General features: G+C 35.8%; 1 protein-coding gene across 2 annotated transcripts in view; it reads left to right on the top strand.

Moving 5' to 3' along the window:
* Nucleotides 1-18,944, top strand: part of LOC139150367 (nesprin-1-like) — a 209,196-nt gene that overhangs the window by 3,927 nt on the left and 186,325 nt on the right. Inside the window, exon 1 of one of the 2 annotated variants that reach the window (XM_070722693.1) lies at nt 16,372-16,676. The exons of the other annotated variant lie outside the window; for it this stretch is intronic. Coding sequence (XP_070578794.1) covers nt 16,616-16,676 — 61 coding nt within the window. The 5' untranslated portion in view covers nt 16,372-16,615. Of the gene's footprint in view, nt 1-16,371; nt 16,677-18,944 lie in introns of those variants that run through there. 2 annotated transcript variants of the gene reach the window in all.

Genomic DNA, 18,944 nt, shown 5'->3' with positions numbered 1-18,944 from the left:
TTTGTCAAGTTCATGTTTTAAAATACACAGAAAGTCTACTGGTTTTCCAATGGCAGCATTAAGTTGCAAATATCAGCAAGCAGAAAGGAATGGTGACTTATTGCAGTGTTGTCATACTGTGTTCCAGCTCAGCTCAGATAACCATAATGCTCGTCTGCAACAAATGTCTTGTCCCCCAGGACTAGGCTCTGTTGCTTGCAAATTTTCAGTGGTAAGCCGGTATGGCTTGGAATGAAGCCAAAATTAAATTCCAGTGTTTACCAGAAGTGTATGAACTGGTTTTGGTTGTTTCATGAAAAACAGTTTTAAGAGTTTGACTTTCAACCCAGGTCACCAGTGGTTGTGATGTCCAAAGATAATTCCCAGGACAAAGTTACCAACTGGAAGGACAAGTGGAAAATTGATACCAGATTGTTACATGCCTCTCCACAGAGTGGACATAGAAAACAACCAGTCTAACTTGCACATGTTTTTTTTATCAAACATATTATATTTCCTTACAGTAAAGCCCTGTAAACTGATGCATCAGTACAGTATGTGTGTGTCAGCTTTTTACGGTCAGAGCTTGAAAAACTGATCCAGATTGAGGAAACAGACCAGAGTTGTCAGGGCCATTCACAAACACACTTTTTTTGAATGCAGATTTTCTTTCGTAGTTCAACATCCCATTGGAAATAAAGGGTTTTAAAATTCAAATACAAAAATATATGTACATCCCAAAATACAAAATATCTTTAAAATTACTGGAAAGATCATATCTTAAGATTTTCTCAGTAGCAAAGTCTTCTTTCCAAAAGAGAAAGTTTAAATGGCCATAACCAGTAAGTACTAAAATCCATTATGTTAACCTGCTCAGTACAAGTAGCTGACTTGGAGCTGCCATCACACTTATGGTACAGTGTATGCCCTTTAGCTATGTACATGTACCATGCCCAGGGTTAAAGTCAGGTGTATCCACACATGCCAGTGTATTTTCATCCTTGAATGCTTTAAAAACTTTCTTCATAATCTGAGCTGCCCTGGCAAAACACCTTGTAACAAAAGTCAGCTATGGCTGCAGTTCCAGCAATAGCTTGGTTGCTGTTTAGTCGTCCATCCTCAGTTATTGTCGGAGTGATATCAGACTTGGCAAGATCCATGAAAGTAAAAAGCAGGTTTTGTCAAGTATACCTACATGTACCATTGTTCTTCATTGTTGTTGGTTAACCTTGGCAGCTGTATTGTTATCAACAAAGCTCACAAATTTGAAAGTTAACAGAAAGAAAACTACACTTCATACACTTATACTTGGCTTTTACAAAATCTGTATACATGTACTTCATACGCTGCCTGGCAAAATAATTTTCAAATCTGTATGCATTTTACTTATCACCTTGAGAGGATCAGAATGTGTACGCAGGGAATTAGGTAAGTGGTAGGACAGCAGCTTGGTAGGTAGATGAGGAGATAGAAGATAATTGAATCAACACATCAGCTTGTTCTGTATCTAAACCTGTCTAGACTTGTCAACTGTTTGCCTCTGTTGCTTGGCATATATGTTCATGGATGCTGGCTACTTGCCTAGGTGAATTGCAGTCATCCTGGTTTATGGGAGTCACTCTGTTTGTCAACTCAACTCACTGGAGCTTCCGGCCTTGATTCTGAATGAGAAAAAGGTTGCCATAACTACTGTGTACACTGAAGTTTGATTTCTTGCCATGACAACAAAGATAACAGTGCATATGTTTATCTTTTCAACACAATTGCTGAATTATGAAAACTGACGCTGTCAAACTTCATCAACCGTATATTCCATTGTGACTATTCTCTGTTCTTTTCTGTATCACTGGTTGTGTATTGTAAGGTTGCATGTGCTGAATCTGACAATGGGTTCATGTCTTCATTTCACGCTTTACATAGTTCAAGGTTCTTACTGATCTCTGCATGAAGATCAAGGTAGCACATTTAATCAGCACATCTTGTATAGTTGTAGATATAGGTGATTGGCTAAACTTAGTACACATCTATTATGATATTAGATGGCTAGACCTGAAGTTTAGAGTGTAACAAATGCAAATCTCAGACTTAGATAGCCCATACATGTACAAGATAGACAGAAACAGTAAAACAAATGAAGGAAGAGAACAATAATATCAGACAACACAAATCGATGACCAGCATTTGGCAAAGACAAATCTAGCTGTGAGATGTTCATTATTGTATTGCTGTTTTGTATTTAAAGTGCCATTGGCATTTTGAATTAACCAACATTGAAGGTGTAAACATAAAATGTGACTGGTTCAATATTACTTCTGAAGTACAAGATGACAATTGGAAGATGCTATGAAATACATCTCAGTCAGGTTTGGTGAAAGAGATTCCCTTCTTGACCATCTTGTAGCTGTGCATGTAAATCATCACCTTCCAAGTTCAAGTCACTGAAGCATTATCATTATCAAAAAGGATGAAATTCATGATGACACAAAATTCTAGAGGCTCTGATGTTAAATAAGAGCAGGATATCTTGCTGATGGTTTTATTCATGGTACAATGGAGGTATTTGAAGCATTTACAAAAGTATTCCTAGCAGGGACCAGACAAGACCAATGTACATGTACACCTGCTGGCTACAGTGATCAATCATTGCATGAAATAGTACTTCTTTATCTCCCTCGATGGCAAGACTCACTCATTGTCAAAAACTTTACAAAAAGAACCCTACAAGGTTGTTAATTTATGTTCTTTACCCCTTGACTTCTGTCCATGCCCCAGTGTACACAAGTCATTTGCAGCTCTCTAAAAGTTTATTTTTATCCACGCGTGCATTGTATTGAAGTATAGTACATTGTATTGAAGAACCCAGTCCTTCAGGGTCTGCAAGCATTTGTATTATTAGTAACCCTCGGTACTCAAGGCAGTTAGGTATGAAAGAAATCAACATGTTAGTGATGTCACCTGTACGACAGTCACATTACATGAAGTGTGACATTATAAAATACAGCATAAAGACACAGTATGTTACCAGCTGTGTGGCTGTGCATTTCTTTGTAACAATACTCAAATTTGAATGATACGATTAGATGACCATCAAAATGTTAGAACTTACTGAATATTATTGGTTACATGTACAAGGAATCTCTTGCATTTTCACTTTTCTCTTTACAGTCTCCTTTCATGATGGTACTAGCTTTGCTTAAGGTCAGAACAGTTTTTGGCCTTCAATATATATATATATATAAACTGAACATGCAGTTGTGAAAACTAATACAGCATAATTGAGATACGAATTGTATAAAGAGTATTACCGGTATATCATAGTGCACTGAATTTGTCTGGCCCAGGGAAATTGGCTCTTGTTAAAAAAAATTTTAATTTTCCAAATTTTCTCACACATGATGTAATCTTTTGTTTATTTTAATTCTTCTTGGCCCTGATAGACAGCTGTGATACAATTTGGAAAAAACTGTCACTCAGGAAATGGTAATTGTTCACCTTGGTGAATGTTTACCGAAACGGAAAGTTCGCGTTGCAGTTAATTAGGTTTAAAGTCATTAAGACTGGCACAATTCTGAACATTGCGGAAACGTTAAATGTCATGATTGTTTGTGAGGTCATCCATTAATGAAATTGGTTGTTAAAGAAGATATGAACACTTTGCCTTTGGAATCTTGAAATTCAAATTCATTTATCTGTTACTTTGTACCCCTCAAGAATCATATCAATTTACTGTGTCAGTCATAGAAAATATGCATCATTTTATGTTGATACATTGCAAATTCTATTTCTTCTTTGTTATAATGAAACCTGCCATGCCTTATTGTAGTTTGTAAAGTAGATTATTATAGTGTATCTGACTGTTTTTCATCATAAAAATTCAAACCACTATCTCCTAAAATAGGACATTTTTAGAGCAAAAGTGTACTTTGGAAATAAACAATGTTTTGTTTGTGTTATAAAATGAAATTCATCTCAAAAATTTCAAACAGTAAATCTCCACATTCTGTATCTTCCTGAGATGGGATTAGGTTGGCACTGAAGTATCATTGAAGTGATCGGTACATGCTATGCCTGTCACATGTTCTGCTATAGATGTGTTTGTTGTGATACAGTAAGCCATAAGTTAGATAGACAGACAGACAGACAGACAGACAGATATATTAGGTCAGAGGTCATGAACAGAATAATTGGAGTATATACTGTAAAATTATATTTTTGTTAATGCATTATTATCAGCAATTTGTAATAAAAGAAACATAAGTCTAAAAAGTCCATTTACAAAGATAAATCGCTTTAATTTTGCTCATCCGGAAAGTTTTTCATGCGCAATACTTTGCTATGTTTGTCTCAAAACAGAAGCAACAGAAAACAAATCTAAATGCTGAGTCATGAGCCCTGTGTAAAAATAAAATGAAAAAAACCGTCGTATCAATTAGCTTGTCACCTTTGCAATGATGATAAACGAATGGTCAACAATTATTATTAAATGATAGAATAAGCACATTGTATACTGTTATGGACAATTAGAAAGTACTGTTTGAGCTACATACATGCCACATGCAGTAATTATATCAAATTATGAGGAAACATTAGTCAAATTAAATTTTACATTAATCAGACCACTAACAAGACTGAGAGTTAGAGAAGTATGACACAAAGAGTCCTATTAATGATTGACCTCACTTTAATCAAAGTAATTAAAAAACAATATTTAGCAAAAGAATTGTGCCTGTTATTTTTATGCCAAATAATTTGGGAATATGGACAGCTAGCTTTATGGTGACTTTCGGCCTGTCTTACTTATGAAAATTGGTTTGTCTAGAAATTTAAAAAACAAATGTAATATTCACATATAAGACACACCTTTTACAATTTACTGAGGTATGTTTACTTCGTGAACTTTCAGTCTGTTATCTGATCATGCATCAGTTTGGATTGTCTTGATACAACAGTGGAAAAATAACTCTTGAGGTATTAATAATTTTCAAACCAAACATCAAATTCAGATTAAATGTTATATTTAATTAAGGGTGTATTTGTAGCATAAATTGAAGGTTTCAAAGGTGTAAATAATACAGCTCACATCCAAGTGCATTGTATCAATAATAGTTGGTAGAATTCTCAATCCATTTAAACATTGTGTCTCCAGTTTATCTCTGTTCACAGCAGATTCATGATATTAGAAATGATGGCAATACTTGGCCTGCAGCAAATATCAAATATTATTCACAGGAATGGCATTGCTGAAATGTCTTCCTATTATGAGATGATTGTATGATAACTGTGTAGCAGTTATATCTCCATAACATGCATAATGTACATTATGAAGACTAGCTCTCATAACAAAAATGAGGGACACTCTTCATAGAAATCCTAAAATTCATCCTTGAAGGTGTAAGAGAATTCACATGAGTAAAATAGTGTAGTGTTTTTCGTTACTGCTCTCACCGACAGAGCAAAGGGGTTTGTCAGAAATTGCAGTTTGTGTATATGATACAGACAAGGATTTGAAATTGAAATTCACAAGTATTTTGATCTGTAAAAAGGCTGACTGAAGCCTTGAACTCTTTCATAGTACTTTTCACTCAGTGGTCTGGGGTTTTCTTGACATTTTGTGACTGTTTAAATAACCTTCCAGTCAGCATTTTATCTACTCCGATAAAATTTCAACTAAAGTAATAATGATAAGCTTGTAATCGTTGAGTTATTTTACAGTATTCCCAGTTTTGACACATGTTGAACAACGAGGCTTGATCATGCCATAGAGGTGAAACATATCATTTACATGGATATTTTTGGCATGGAGGTCTTTTCAGGACCACATGTAAGGTTTCCTGTTGTTTCCTTTCCAACAATCCTGTGAACTCACAGTAAGATAGGCACTTTGTATTTATTCCCAACAAGTTGTAATAAAGCAGTCTGTCTCAGACTGGTGTTTCTGAATACTGCCACTTTTAATCTTACTCTTTTCTATTTTTGTATCGCATAGACATGCATGAATTTATTTTTCCTGCTCTGTAATTTGTACAGGTAATTGTCAACAATGATGGAGCGTACATCTGTGTTAAAATGGACAATGATATATCTGTATTATTTATTCATGAATGCATTGATGCACACATTGTCTTTGAGCAACTGATGTACACAGCCACGAAATGGCAGTGTTGCATGTAATTATGTATGCACACATTGTCACATCAACCATTTACTGTGACCACCATGTGATTCATTTTAATTTGCACGTTGCAAAACCATTCTAAAAGCTGCCATTAATATATTCATGAGAGCACCATCTGTGCTGATTTTTGCAAATTTGAGCTGTATCTGTTAGCATTTGTCAAAAAGGATTAACAGGTAATTGTTTCCAGGCAAGCTATTTATGTCAACCCAAAATGGCACAACACCTGACATGAAATCCAAATAAACAAATGTTAGAATATACAATTTCAGCAGTTTGTATTCTATTGGTACCAAACTTTTCATAAAGTTAAATACAGTATTTGTGACATTGCAAGTATTAATCAGTTTGTTAGAATTTTCTCTGACATTTAGAAACTTAAAATATTATTTTTAACAATGTAAATGATGAAGAAACCTGTGTTCAATGATGACAAGATCAAGAATTTGATGGTAAATGATACTGAAGATGTGATAATTTAGATGACACTATATTTTAAAAAGAGTTCCCCAAAAAGTGGTGTTTTTATAGCATGTTTGGATAAAATGCGCCAAGCCAGCTCCAGTGACATTGGCCTTTTGAGGTCTATAAAAGCAAATTTCACTAGAGGGAAATTGACATTAACTTTTTATTTGCTGATTCTTTAACCTTTAGGTCTGTGTTTATAGGCCATTTATGGTTTTGAGAGTTTGTGAAAGTGATCTCTTGTGATCCTGAGTCTATCATTTCTTCTAAAAGCCTAAGACTGCACTTAAACTGAGGTCATTGAAAGCAAAACAGTCTACTTGTCAGAGACAGCCTTGATTGGTCTTAGCAGTATGCCAGACATTCAACCATATCCGATGGACTATGTGCTATGTGTTCATATCTGATGATTTACTCAGGCAATGTCTTGAATTTCATGTGTTGTGATACTGTAAATTTGCAGCTGTCTCGGTGCCTGTTGGTTTTTTGCTCCGCTTGGATCCATGTGTATACATATCAAACACACATTATACAGATGTAAAAATGATATATGTAGTCATGTGATCCACAGGTTGCCAAGCAACAAACTGATGGTGTTATAACATTTTTGGTTTCTCTTAAATTCCCATTTTAAATTTACTGGCGATTGTTGTGTGCAACAAAGTGAACTACATGCAACCATTATGAGCCAACATATGGGTCAACCTTGTGTATTATTTTTCTGTAACAGCTTAGTGTTAGGTTTCATAGATACATGTATACTTCATCCTCAATGAAAGAGAAATGAAAAAGAGAACAATGCTATGGATAAAGTTGTACCAGTAATCATGAAATATTGAATTTATCTGATGATAACATATCTTTGTACGCTGTGAATACAGTATATGAAAGTGAAAGACAGAAATTAGTTATGTATTTTTGTTGAAACTAAAATTAAAACTATTGAAAGTTATCCATAAAAATTGTGCCCACATTTAGGCAGGCTTTCATGTTTTATATGCATGTAAATCTTATTTACTATTTTGCTACACTGTCAATATACCACAGTTTGTGATAAGTGAATGAATTGTCAAACTCAGCTAACTTCTGCTTCTGTTGAAGTTTTTCAAGGAATGCCTTTCCATCATTCTAATTTTCTTTGGTGCTTCATTGTCTTCTGTACATTGTCTTTCTATTGCCTTTCTGCAATCAGTTTTCTTGACCTTTGAACTTAAATATGTCAAGCTGTATAGGACACTCACATGTACATATGTACGTGCCTTTCTTGATATACCTGTCATTTATTTTGTGATTGGATATGACTTCATCGTCTAACTGTTTGGTCTGCATACCTATGATGCCCATCAGCAATCAGAAATTCCTGAGATCTCCCAGCTCAGCAGTTGCTCTGTGACCCGGGCTCTGTGACCTCAGCTGACATTCCGGCATTGTGGTGGAGTTACGTACAGACTAATGTTATATACTGGGATATGCTGGATTGTATTACCAAACACTGGAAGCAGGATGCAGCTGTCTCAAATCACTCACTAGCGGAAAAAGGATAATGGCATTTAGTCATCAAATTTTATGCTGAAAGAACGATTTTTGATAAGAGGACATACCTTTTTGATATTTTCTGTCAAGTATTACCACTGCATTGTTTACATATCATTCTGTTGCACTAACCAAAGTAGAATACTTTTATGAAGGTGTTATACTTGCAGTAAGGTGTATTATACATGATATAGCCAGAGTTTAGAAAAAATAAAGATATATCATGAATTCATTGTATTGTCATATTTTAAAGCTTACAGTGACATGATACTATTCAAATGCTACAGAATACGATAACAATAAGGGACTAGGAATATAGCCATATTTTTACCGTTGTTGTAGTGGTATGAAAATGTGCAATATGTGACCTATTTATCACTTAATACATGTGAATTTACATTTTGCTGGAGTGGATGTTTGCCATTTCAGACGAATCAAAAGTGAAAATATTGTATTTTATGTCAAACTACCGGTATATATATACACACAATATGTATACTGTCTGTACGGAAACACTGCAATAAGTAACAATATGCCTGTGTAGGTCATTGATTTTAGGTCACAAGTATATTGACTGCATCACGTTATTATAATCAGTACAGTACGGTCTTTCCTTCCCCTTGTCAGTTTGGTCAGGGTGGGTATGAAATCACATTGTAAAGTATAAAAGAGGTTAATTAAGCATCACACAGTAACCCAAGACTGTAGCATTATAGAATAAAACTACATAACACCTGGTTAGTTGACCTGTATTGTGAAGGTTCATCCTTTTGACAAAATTCTCATATTGTTTAAATAGCTTACATGCACATTTTTTCCAAACAACCAGACAGATATGTCAATTTGTCCGAATGACTACACTCCATACTCATTTTAATGGTTACTCAAATATTGTTTGCCAAATGTATTTTACTGAACATAATCACAAATTGAACATTTCATTTTTAGTCAATTTTTTTTGTGATTGTTGACTATGAGTTATTCTATACTATTTCAAGAGTTTGTGATTGACTCCAGTGCCAAGTATATATACATGTACATGTATGTTGTCTTTCAAAACTTAAACCTACATTTGACAGATTTTGATACAACGACTTTGAAAGGAAATGGATTTCCTATACATTTACCCCCATTACAAAAAACAGTAAATAATGTATATCATAATTTACATCATAACAATTGTTGATAAAAAATGAAAGGAAACATCACCATCGGTTCAGTGAGTTCTTTACACTTAGTCTTACATTCAGCAGACCATTTGCCGGCTCTAGTTTCAATCAGTTGTAAATTTTGCAAACACCAGATTTTTATATAATGGTATCATTTTACAATAATCAACTGGCCAGATGTGACAAGCTTCATATACAGGTATCATACACTGCCTAGCCCGTATAAATTTCTAGGAACATATTTTTCCATCTGCATGTTAAAGTCTTTGAATAATTTACCTGTCAGTATAACATGGCAGTAGATTGCAGTGATTGAATAAGGATTGACTTTCTAGATCTGCAGATGTACAATGTGATGTACAACAATGCTCTATTGTGTTGTATGCTATCTTACTTGCACGGCTGACAATAAAAAATGATGTGAAATATCAGATAAAATGTACAGGGTTAATTTAAGAGATGTTTCCTTTGTAGCTCTGTGCATGACCTGCTTTCATATTGTATCATTGTGTTTTATGGTTCACAGCATTACCCCATGTACTGTACCTACTATAATGCAAAGACTTTGATGCATTGCAGTTGAAATCAGCGCAGTTTCTGATTCAGTCTGTCTTCCATGTAATGTGATCATAAACCACTGTTTACTTCTGGTCTTCCATCATTACAGTGTTCTGACTGGCAATGTTGTCGTTGCCATGGGTTATGACTGTGTGTTTAGCCATGGTAACACAGTGATGGTGATTAAAGAGGATTTCTGACCGAGGCTATTAATCTTTGATATTAAAATCATATCACATCACCAGAACTCTACCCCAGGTATTTCTGGGCACTCAGAATATTAGCTCCACCCTGTACCACCAAAGTGACAGTATTCTAAGTACCAGCATCCTGTCAAAATGTAGATACATGTAGATCTCACTCTATTATCAGAAGTGAGTCATTCACCTGAGTCAATGACCTCACAGTATTAAAATAACTTGTACTTTTTGTTGCCCTTTGACCTTGTATGGAAATGACGAAAGTGAAACCAAAAAATATGTTTGGGTGTTCAGATATCTTCCTGTGTGAATAAAAATGAATATTAAGTTTTCGTATATCCTTCCTCACTCAATTTGTGTATGTTGAAGGAGATACAACACTGTGCATTGATCACTTTTTGATGCACTGGGCCATACATCATGGCTGAAACAGGTTGCAATCTTCAGCTGATTGTATGGATACTGGTGGCTGAATGGAAAAGATCCATGTATGTATCATGAATCCATTGCATTGTGCTAATGTAATTAAAGTTTGAAAAACTGGTTGTGAAATACAGACATAAAAGCAAAGTCCATCATACAATGTACATCAACATACACCTCCAACGCAGTATCTCGCGTTGAAGAATGCTTAGTTGACATCAAGATGTGGATGACTAACAACAAAACTGCAGTTGAATGACGGGAAGACAGAAGTCCTCATAATCAAGCCAAAAAATGATAATGCCCCAAATCCAATCAACAGCATTCATGTTGGATCCTGTGTAATAACACCAGTTGAAGCTGCCCGAAACATCGGAGCCATATTTGACAGCAACTTCCAGTTTAAACAACATATAACTGCCACTTGCCAGAGTATATTCATGCACATCTGGAAAATTGGTCAAATATGTAAATACCTGTCTGAAACACCTGCCTTCAACTAGTTCACTATCTGTTATCAGCAAAATTTGACCATTGCAATGCACGTCTGACTGGAATACCATATTCACAACTCAGACTTTTGCAAAGAGCCCAAAATTGTGCCGCTCATCTTGTTACTCGCTCTAGGAAATTTGATCACTTCACACCTATTTTGAAACGACTTCATTGGCTTCCAGTAATCTACAGAATCCAATTCAAAGTCTTGCTTCTGACGTATAAAGCCATCAATGGATTAGCCCCATCATACATCACAGAACTTATTGAACAACATAAACCATGTAGATCTCTTCGCTCTAGTTGTAAACTGAAGCTGAAAGTCCCGAGAACGAAGCTTAAATCATATGGAGATCGGTCATTCATGTACACTGCTCCTCTTCTATGGAACCAACTTCCAGACGAAGTTTCCTGTGCTCCAACTGTGGAAAGCTTTAAGTCTAGACTCAAAACCTACCTATTTAAGAGAGCTTATTGTGATTAATTCTGTTAAGCGCCAGTGAGCATCCCTGATGGATACTAGGTGCTCTATAAATATTGTTATCTATCTATTTATCTATCATTATGCTTTAAATACTGTATATGATGTATGTGACTAGCTATACAGTTATGAATGCAACAGTGATGATGTAGATATATACAGAAATTGTGGCTGCTAGCTTTTTAAAAAAATTGCTTCCATGATAAGTGTGCCATAATTATATCATTCCAAATTTTTACATACTTTCTTTCTAAATGTTAAATTCCAATTTTGTTTTTGAAACTCTGGACGATTTTGATAGTGGTGTATGGTAGATGCATTTTCTTTTATATTGTGTAACGGATATACAGAATACAAAGTTGAAATTAGCTTCCACAGGCAAAGGGCTATTGTTGAATATGTCGCCACACAGATACATGTACCTGTGAAATCAATAATTACCATGGAATTGGTGTCGCCTCATTATGCAATTAGATATTTTACAATGCTAATTTGATCCTTCAGTTTTGCATTTAATTACCTGAACTAATGAGATTCATACAAAATTATATATTTCCTGTTTTGTGTAGTATTGATCAACAGGTACTAATGTATTGGATTTTTTCCCAGGATTTAATTGTACTCATCAGCATTTATAATGAATGTACCGGTATTTCTGGTCATTATTTTTCATGGAACCTGGTCAGTGTAGGGTTCAAGAGTCATGTTTATCTTCTTCAGTAAAACTCATGCTCGTAAAATGTAATTATGATATCAAGTTGGTTTCTGTCTCTTTACGTTTCACATGAAAGTGTTAGCCATCATCTTTAAGCTTAATGCAGAAAGAATTATATTTTAAAACAGTAGCAGTCATCTTTAAGATATTGGACTTTGAGGGCGCACTTTAAGGCGCTTGGCTAGTGACCATTTGCAGCACAGCAGAAATTCAACACTTGTGGAATAGATTACACTGCTGAATGAAGCTAGACTTGCTTATCAGGTTCAATTACCGCAAACAACACAAAACAAGTAACTTATATAATCTGCCATATATACTTTGAGAAATGCCATGATTTGCCCTACATTATTGATTATTCAGTTTAGCTTAGATGACTTCAATCCCACTGAAAGCATAGTTTAAAAAAAAAAATCAATACAAATACCTCAAATGTTTAATGTTTGATTTAACCCAATTCCTTGAGTAAATGAAGCATCACAGTGCACAGTGCAGTGCCTTCAACGCAGACTTTACTGTCTCCAAGACAGAGTGACTTGAAGGGGAAAATATACAATAGGGATTGGAAATTTAAGACACTGTAAATTGTTTTTGAATCCCCGTATTATTTGCATGCACATGTAGTTGTAATAGTAGTAGTCATGACAGGGCCATAGGAATCAGCAAAACATGTCTGTCAACATCGCCTAGATGTACTCCCCAATCAAAAAACGAATTTCAAAGTTAGCTGCCGGGAGGGGTGTTGAACGGAGGATCCGCATTCCTCCAGCGAGCAAATATGGTGGTTCAGGCAATATCACCCTGTGGCAAATGTTGAGGAGACAAGGTAAGGTATAATGTTAGAGAGATCTGCGGCTACTGTAGTGGCTAATGTTGTTTGTATAGTTTAAAGTCATAAATTGTCAGATTTTGGAGTATTCTACGAGTCCTGGCATAAAAGAGAGCATGACCTTCATGCCTGTGATTAAAATGTCTTTTACAAGTGGTAAATTTGTATTGGTAAATTCAGAGGTGTTTTTTTCCAGGTCAGGGCTTGTTGACAGGTTTCAAGTAGCCGTGTGCTGAGCCATCCAATAAAGTGTAACATTATTGAAACAAAAATGTCATTTGTTTGAATGGAGATACCTGTGTTTGTGGGAGAACAGGGAATTTGCATTCTTGGTCGGTCATCAACACAAGAGCTACCTGTAATTATTCAACATCTCCGACAAAGAAATATGTCTTTCAAAAGTGACACTATTCCAAATGACACTACATAATTACAAATGTGGAAATGTGGGAGTGAATACAAGTTGCGTGCCCAGTGAAAAATATTTTTTAAAACAGGTGTTTTGCATCAGATGGAGGAAAAATAATCAATACAGACACAGATAGTGGAGAGTCATTGGCCGCACTGTTTATGGTACAACTTAGAAATGCATGGAAGTAGTGTCTAAATTAACCTCCAAATAGTGAAAAATTATGAAACGAAATGATGTCAAATATGATAATAATCATAACTTTCTACATTTCAAAGTTTGCTGAATGTAGTTGAAGAAGTTTAACAATTGCTGCAACTAATCATTGTAAAGTTATAGCAAATTTTAAGAATAATAAACTGTTTACACAATCTATAGTGTAAATACACTCTTTACTCCAAAACCGCTTTGGAACAAGCATAAAGGATTAGAGTTAAAGTAGATATTTAAAATACTTTAGCTGAGGGCACAAATTTTTCAGCGGTCATTCAAGTATTGCGGCAATTTTAGTAAGCATATAAGTAGTGTTTTTGCAGAGATAGATTTTAAAGTGAGATATATACATGTACAGTTTGTGAGTGGTATATTTTGTCTCGTAACTTATCTTGTACTTTGAAAAAGTTGTTACAAGTATACAAAAATAAATGTGTTTCCAAACTGTTTAACAAGACTTTCAGAAATTACATGTACAGGAAAGATGAAAGTGGTAGTTCGTTAACACAGATGTTATGATTGAAACTATGAAATCATATAGTCAAAGAATGTAACCACAGGCTGTATCAAAAAACAGTCAGGAAAGACAAATTTATATCAATTTCTGTCTCCAGTTGCCGATGTTGTGTGTGGAGTTTAGTTATAATTAGTAGCAAATCTATAATTGTAATTGGACTTTTCTTAGAGATTAAAAAAAAGCGACGGAATTCCGTGTGAATAGTTGGCAAGTAATATTTCCACTTACTGCTCTCAACAACAACACTTGATGAAGCTAAAAGAATTCATGACAGAGATTGAACATTGATATTTTTGCCTGGTTAGAAAAGAAAGTAAGGGTTGCATTTATGAGAGTACTCAGATTGACAACTCTCCATGATTTCTTTTTCAAATTCTCAATCTGTATATTCATTACAATGTCAGCTTCATTCTGCTGAAGGGACATGTATGCGCCAAGTCAAGCACGATAATGGAGCAATGAACTTTCAGACCTTGATTAGGTCGCCACAATGCCTGATTTTTCTCGGCTGTCTGCCGTTGCTTGGACCCGATCTATCTGACAACCTTGTTATGTAATTGATGGATTCAAAAAGGCTCAATTTAACTTTGGACAGTGTCTTTAGCTCAGCACAATGGATTTCATCAAACAAGTTGGTTGATTGTTGCCAAAATGGAATTAAACAGACACTTCAAAGTCCCAGAGATTTGTCAGTTGAAAATGATTCCACTATAGTCATGTGGAGGCTTCAGTTCAATAAGTGATGAGAAGTCATTGTTAGACATTTTCAGCAAACACAATTTGCTTGACAGCTTGATGCTCCCTGAAATCAAGTGGGAGACTGTAGTTGAACTAATGACAGTGTATGCGGATGATGGTGAATTCTAGAATGGACTTGTCTGACTTGTCTGACTATATCTACATGTACCCTATACCTTGTAGGCTCTTTCACATGGTTTCCAATGTCTGCCATGGCATTTCACTATTGAAGAATTTACTCTTGCATAATCTTTTGAATAGGCAATTTCAACAAAAAGAAAAGCAAAACAAAACTTGTTTGAGCAAATGTATCTAATTTTTTATTCCATTCGACATTAGAAGACAAAGGAAGGAATACATCATTACTGGTTTGACACAGTGACCCAGCGTTTGGGGGATTTGTTTGTACACTTTGGTAACCATAGTGTTTCTAGTAACCCTAGCCAGTGAGAGAGTATCCATATTGAAGTGGGCGTCGGTCCCTCACAGTAATTATGCAATTTGACATGTGACCTTTAAAGTTTTGTGTAAGCTAGTTGTTAATCCAACCATTTATGATAAAATGTTTATACATGTTGGTGGTTATTCTAGGTTTGTGTCTGTTTGTATATTATGGAATCAACAGGTGGTTGGTAGAAGAAGTGATGCATTCCTATCATTTCACAGGACCTGCATCATTTGTAATGTTTAGAGTTGTAGCTTATTCTGTCCTCTCCTGTAGTGTCAGAGGTGCATGGTCATATAGGACATGATAATTTGAATTTTTGATTTTGTGTGACTACATGTACATGTATATGTAACACACATGAGCATTAATTCCTAGCCATCATATACTATTAACGTCTGATTTGAGTCTGTGGCCCCTTGTGACTTACGTGACTTGCCTTTCTTCACAACAACTCCACAACTCTTAATTTAGCTCTCCATTGTCTTGAAGGGATCAACGTGAAACCCTTTGTAAAACCCTTGAAGATACAACGACGTAGAACCAGCTATCTTAACATTTAGAGTGCAATAGTGTTTTTTTTTTCAACTCAAAGCGTACCATTAGGTACTGTACATTGTATATCTATTTTATAATTTTCATCAGATCATTTATGTTACGTGTTTTACACACATTGCTATCAGAGAGTAGGTTGCAGTCAGTCATTCTCAGTCATGGTTGAGTGATTTAACCCACAACTTCAGTGGTTCCTTATATTGTAACTCAATATGGCCTGTAAAAGAAAACCCCTTACCACACCCGCTATGGCCAGGTCTATCAGTGATAAGGTGGGGCTTTCCTTGTAGCTGGATGTCAAATGTGTATGGTCATCTGTCATACACTCCAAATAATGTCTTATCTAACCTAAAAGCAAGTATCAGCGTGGTTTAAGTGGAGTACAGAAATTTGACAGTGTGCCAAGGGTTACCCCTGAAGAGTTTGTTTTAAGCAGCCTCATTATTTGAATAAGTGCCACCTTAGGCTGGACGCTATAGTCACAAGGCTCTGACTTTAACACCCAGCAAAGACTGTAAAGCATCGGACTCCACGGCCTGTATCATCCTAATTCACAATCCCACGGTGGAACAATGTATTCATTTATGCAATGATATTGCACCAGGATTTCCTTTGATGCCCGTAAACTCTCCGATGCCGTAACCACAGTCATATTATCTTAGCTGTGTTTTATTGGAGCGTAACAAGTATACCGTGAGAGCACAGCAGCCAGTAAAATGGCTGGAGCAGAGACATTTCCGGACTCGTACACCTACGGGAAGTATCTGTCATTGAAAGGTAGGGTATTTCATATCAGAATCCTCAAGTATCCTGTCGTGACCCCAGTTCAAATAGAATTCAACAACATTGGCACGGCAAGTTTCTCCTGTTGAGATCTTCCCGTGTTTGCTATGCTGATATGGGTTAAGTCTTGATTCTGAGAGATGTACAGCTTTTTAAACTGCAGGAAGCTTTACTGTGTTTTGTCCTGACATGCCTCGGTTAATCTATAGCTTAATCAAGGTATTAGTAAAAGGGCTTGGCGGAGTGTTCTCCCATAGCAGCAACCCACACTGGCTGAAGAATATTTGTTTTACAGCCACACAGTGTGAAGCCAAAAAAAATCCGATGCTTTACTACTGGTTGCCCATTTCTGAAAGTGACACCTGCTTGTGAATGGCATCACTAGTAAAATTCAAATGGTGTGGGCTTATAGGCCATGATATTCACAGAATAGTGTTATTCAGAAGGCATATATGTATCACTCATGTACTAGCTTTTTTCATTGAATGCATGCCTATGATGTGGGGTTGGTTTTTAAGTGTGCCCTATTTACCATCCTTTGGAGAGTGCAGATTTTGTAGTCTGGTTTTGAGTTCTGTCGTCTGCATGCTTGGTTTGCTGACATTGGCACAATCAGTGAGTTGTGTTTACAATACCGTAGCGCTACTGTGATTGTGTTCTCCATGTGTGGTGAATGGAATTGTCCTGCTCTACTAACGTCTTTGAACTCCAATCACCTTGGAAAAGGTTTCGGTGGTCCCAATCTGAGTAAGCATTCAACCAGCTGACCTAAAATGCTTTACGCTGACTTCCATAGCTCAGCTGGTGCAACACAAAGTATGCCCGCCTCCATTACAAAACCTGATAAGATTCAAAAAATTTGGAGCAGTGCCAGAAGCAGTTTAGTTAGATTGGCGGTACAACACAACACAGCAATGGAATCTGAAGCTTGGTCTTGATGAATGACTTTGCCATTGAGTAACCATGGCTTTAGCGTCTGTGGGTGGAGCTTTCTGTTAGCCTCATTATCATAAGCATTTTTTCCTATTACCACAACTTTGCAGTTTGTTGCATATGAGAAAAAAAAATGGTGGTTTTGCAGTTTTAGGAATTCAAAATATTGATCCGTTAAATGTTTCATGGGAGGAATTCTTTGAATGCCAGTTTGAGTTGTACACACTTTATACTGTAATATTTAAACAATTCGTGAGTTTACAAAGACACAAAGCTATGCTATTGATCAGATGTCCTCATTTTATCATGTAGACAAGCTGCATGCATACATGAAGACTAGTACTATGTATTGGAAGATAGCTGTGTCCCAGGTACAGAACATAATCAAGCAAACTCCTGGGGTCTTTCTTCAAGAGCGTTTTCTTGCAGTTTGGTAATTAAAATTTACTGTATGAGGTTGTTGTCCAGTATTGTCTTGCGTATTGTTAGGGGTGATCGACTGTTTTTCATCAAGATGCATAAAATATATATATGGTTAAGCCCGGTAGTTTTCTTTTTGCAGGATAAAAATTTTAAGCAAGTAAAACCTTTGTGTTGTGCTCAACAATATTTGTGAAAAATATTTTTCCTTTTTCACAGACCCCTTCTTTAGGCAATCTCAAAATATCAGATACCTGCAAATACCCTTGCCAAGTTCAAAAGCATATTTTACTCTTTGTATCTTGCATATATGTCATATAATGAAGTCTGAAGTTTGACTCGATTGTCAACTTTAGTCATTCAAGTACAAAGCTGATACAAGTTCTGTTGCTTCCCCCTTTATAACACTCTCAGAAAAACTGAGATACTGGAATGCTTCTAGGGAAAATATACGTCATTCTTCTTTGACATAATTTTGAAAGTCATAATAGCTGCCTGCATCACCTTAGCAAATTTTAAAAGATCTTATTACATTAGACAAATTGCAGGAATGTCAAGACATGTACAAGTATTTGGTTGACAGGACAAATATTTCATCGCTAACCTAAATTCCTGACTAGATTACATGAGATATAAACTGACTGTTTACATATTCCTGAACTCATCTTGAACATAGACCCCCTACAACAACAGTAGACAATACAAACGATTTTACAGAGAGTGTCCTTGGTGAAGATACTTATTGAACAATGGCTGCTATCGTTCTCCACTCCTTTCTACATTTAAATAGTCCAACTGCCGTGAGATTTTAGTCCTAACAATGAGTACAAAAAGGTACTACATCGGCGACAGTTTTGACTCCCTTTGTAGTGAAACTGTTCAAATAAACGACTGCTTGTAAAGCGTCCC

The sequence above is a fragment of the Ptychodera flava genome, chromosome 14, assembly GCF_041260155.1.
Source record: "Ptychodera flava strain L36383 chromosome 14, AS_Pfla_20210202, whole genome shotgun sequence".
Taxonomy (NCBI): domain Eukaryota; kingdom Metazoa; phylum Hemichordata; class Enteropneusta; family Ptychoderidae; genus Ptychodera; species Ptychodera flava.
The sequence above is the reverse complement of the archived record's forward strand: the minus strand, read 5'-3'. Positions and strand labels throughout refer to the sequence as shown.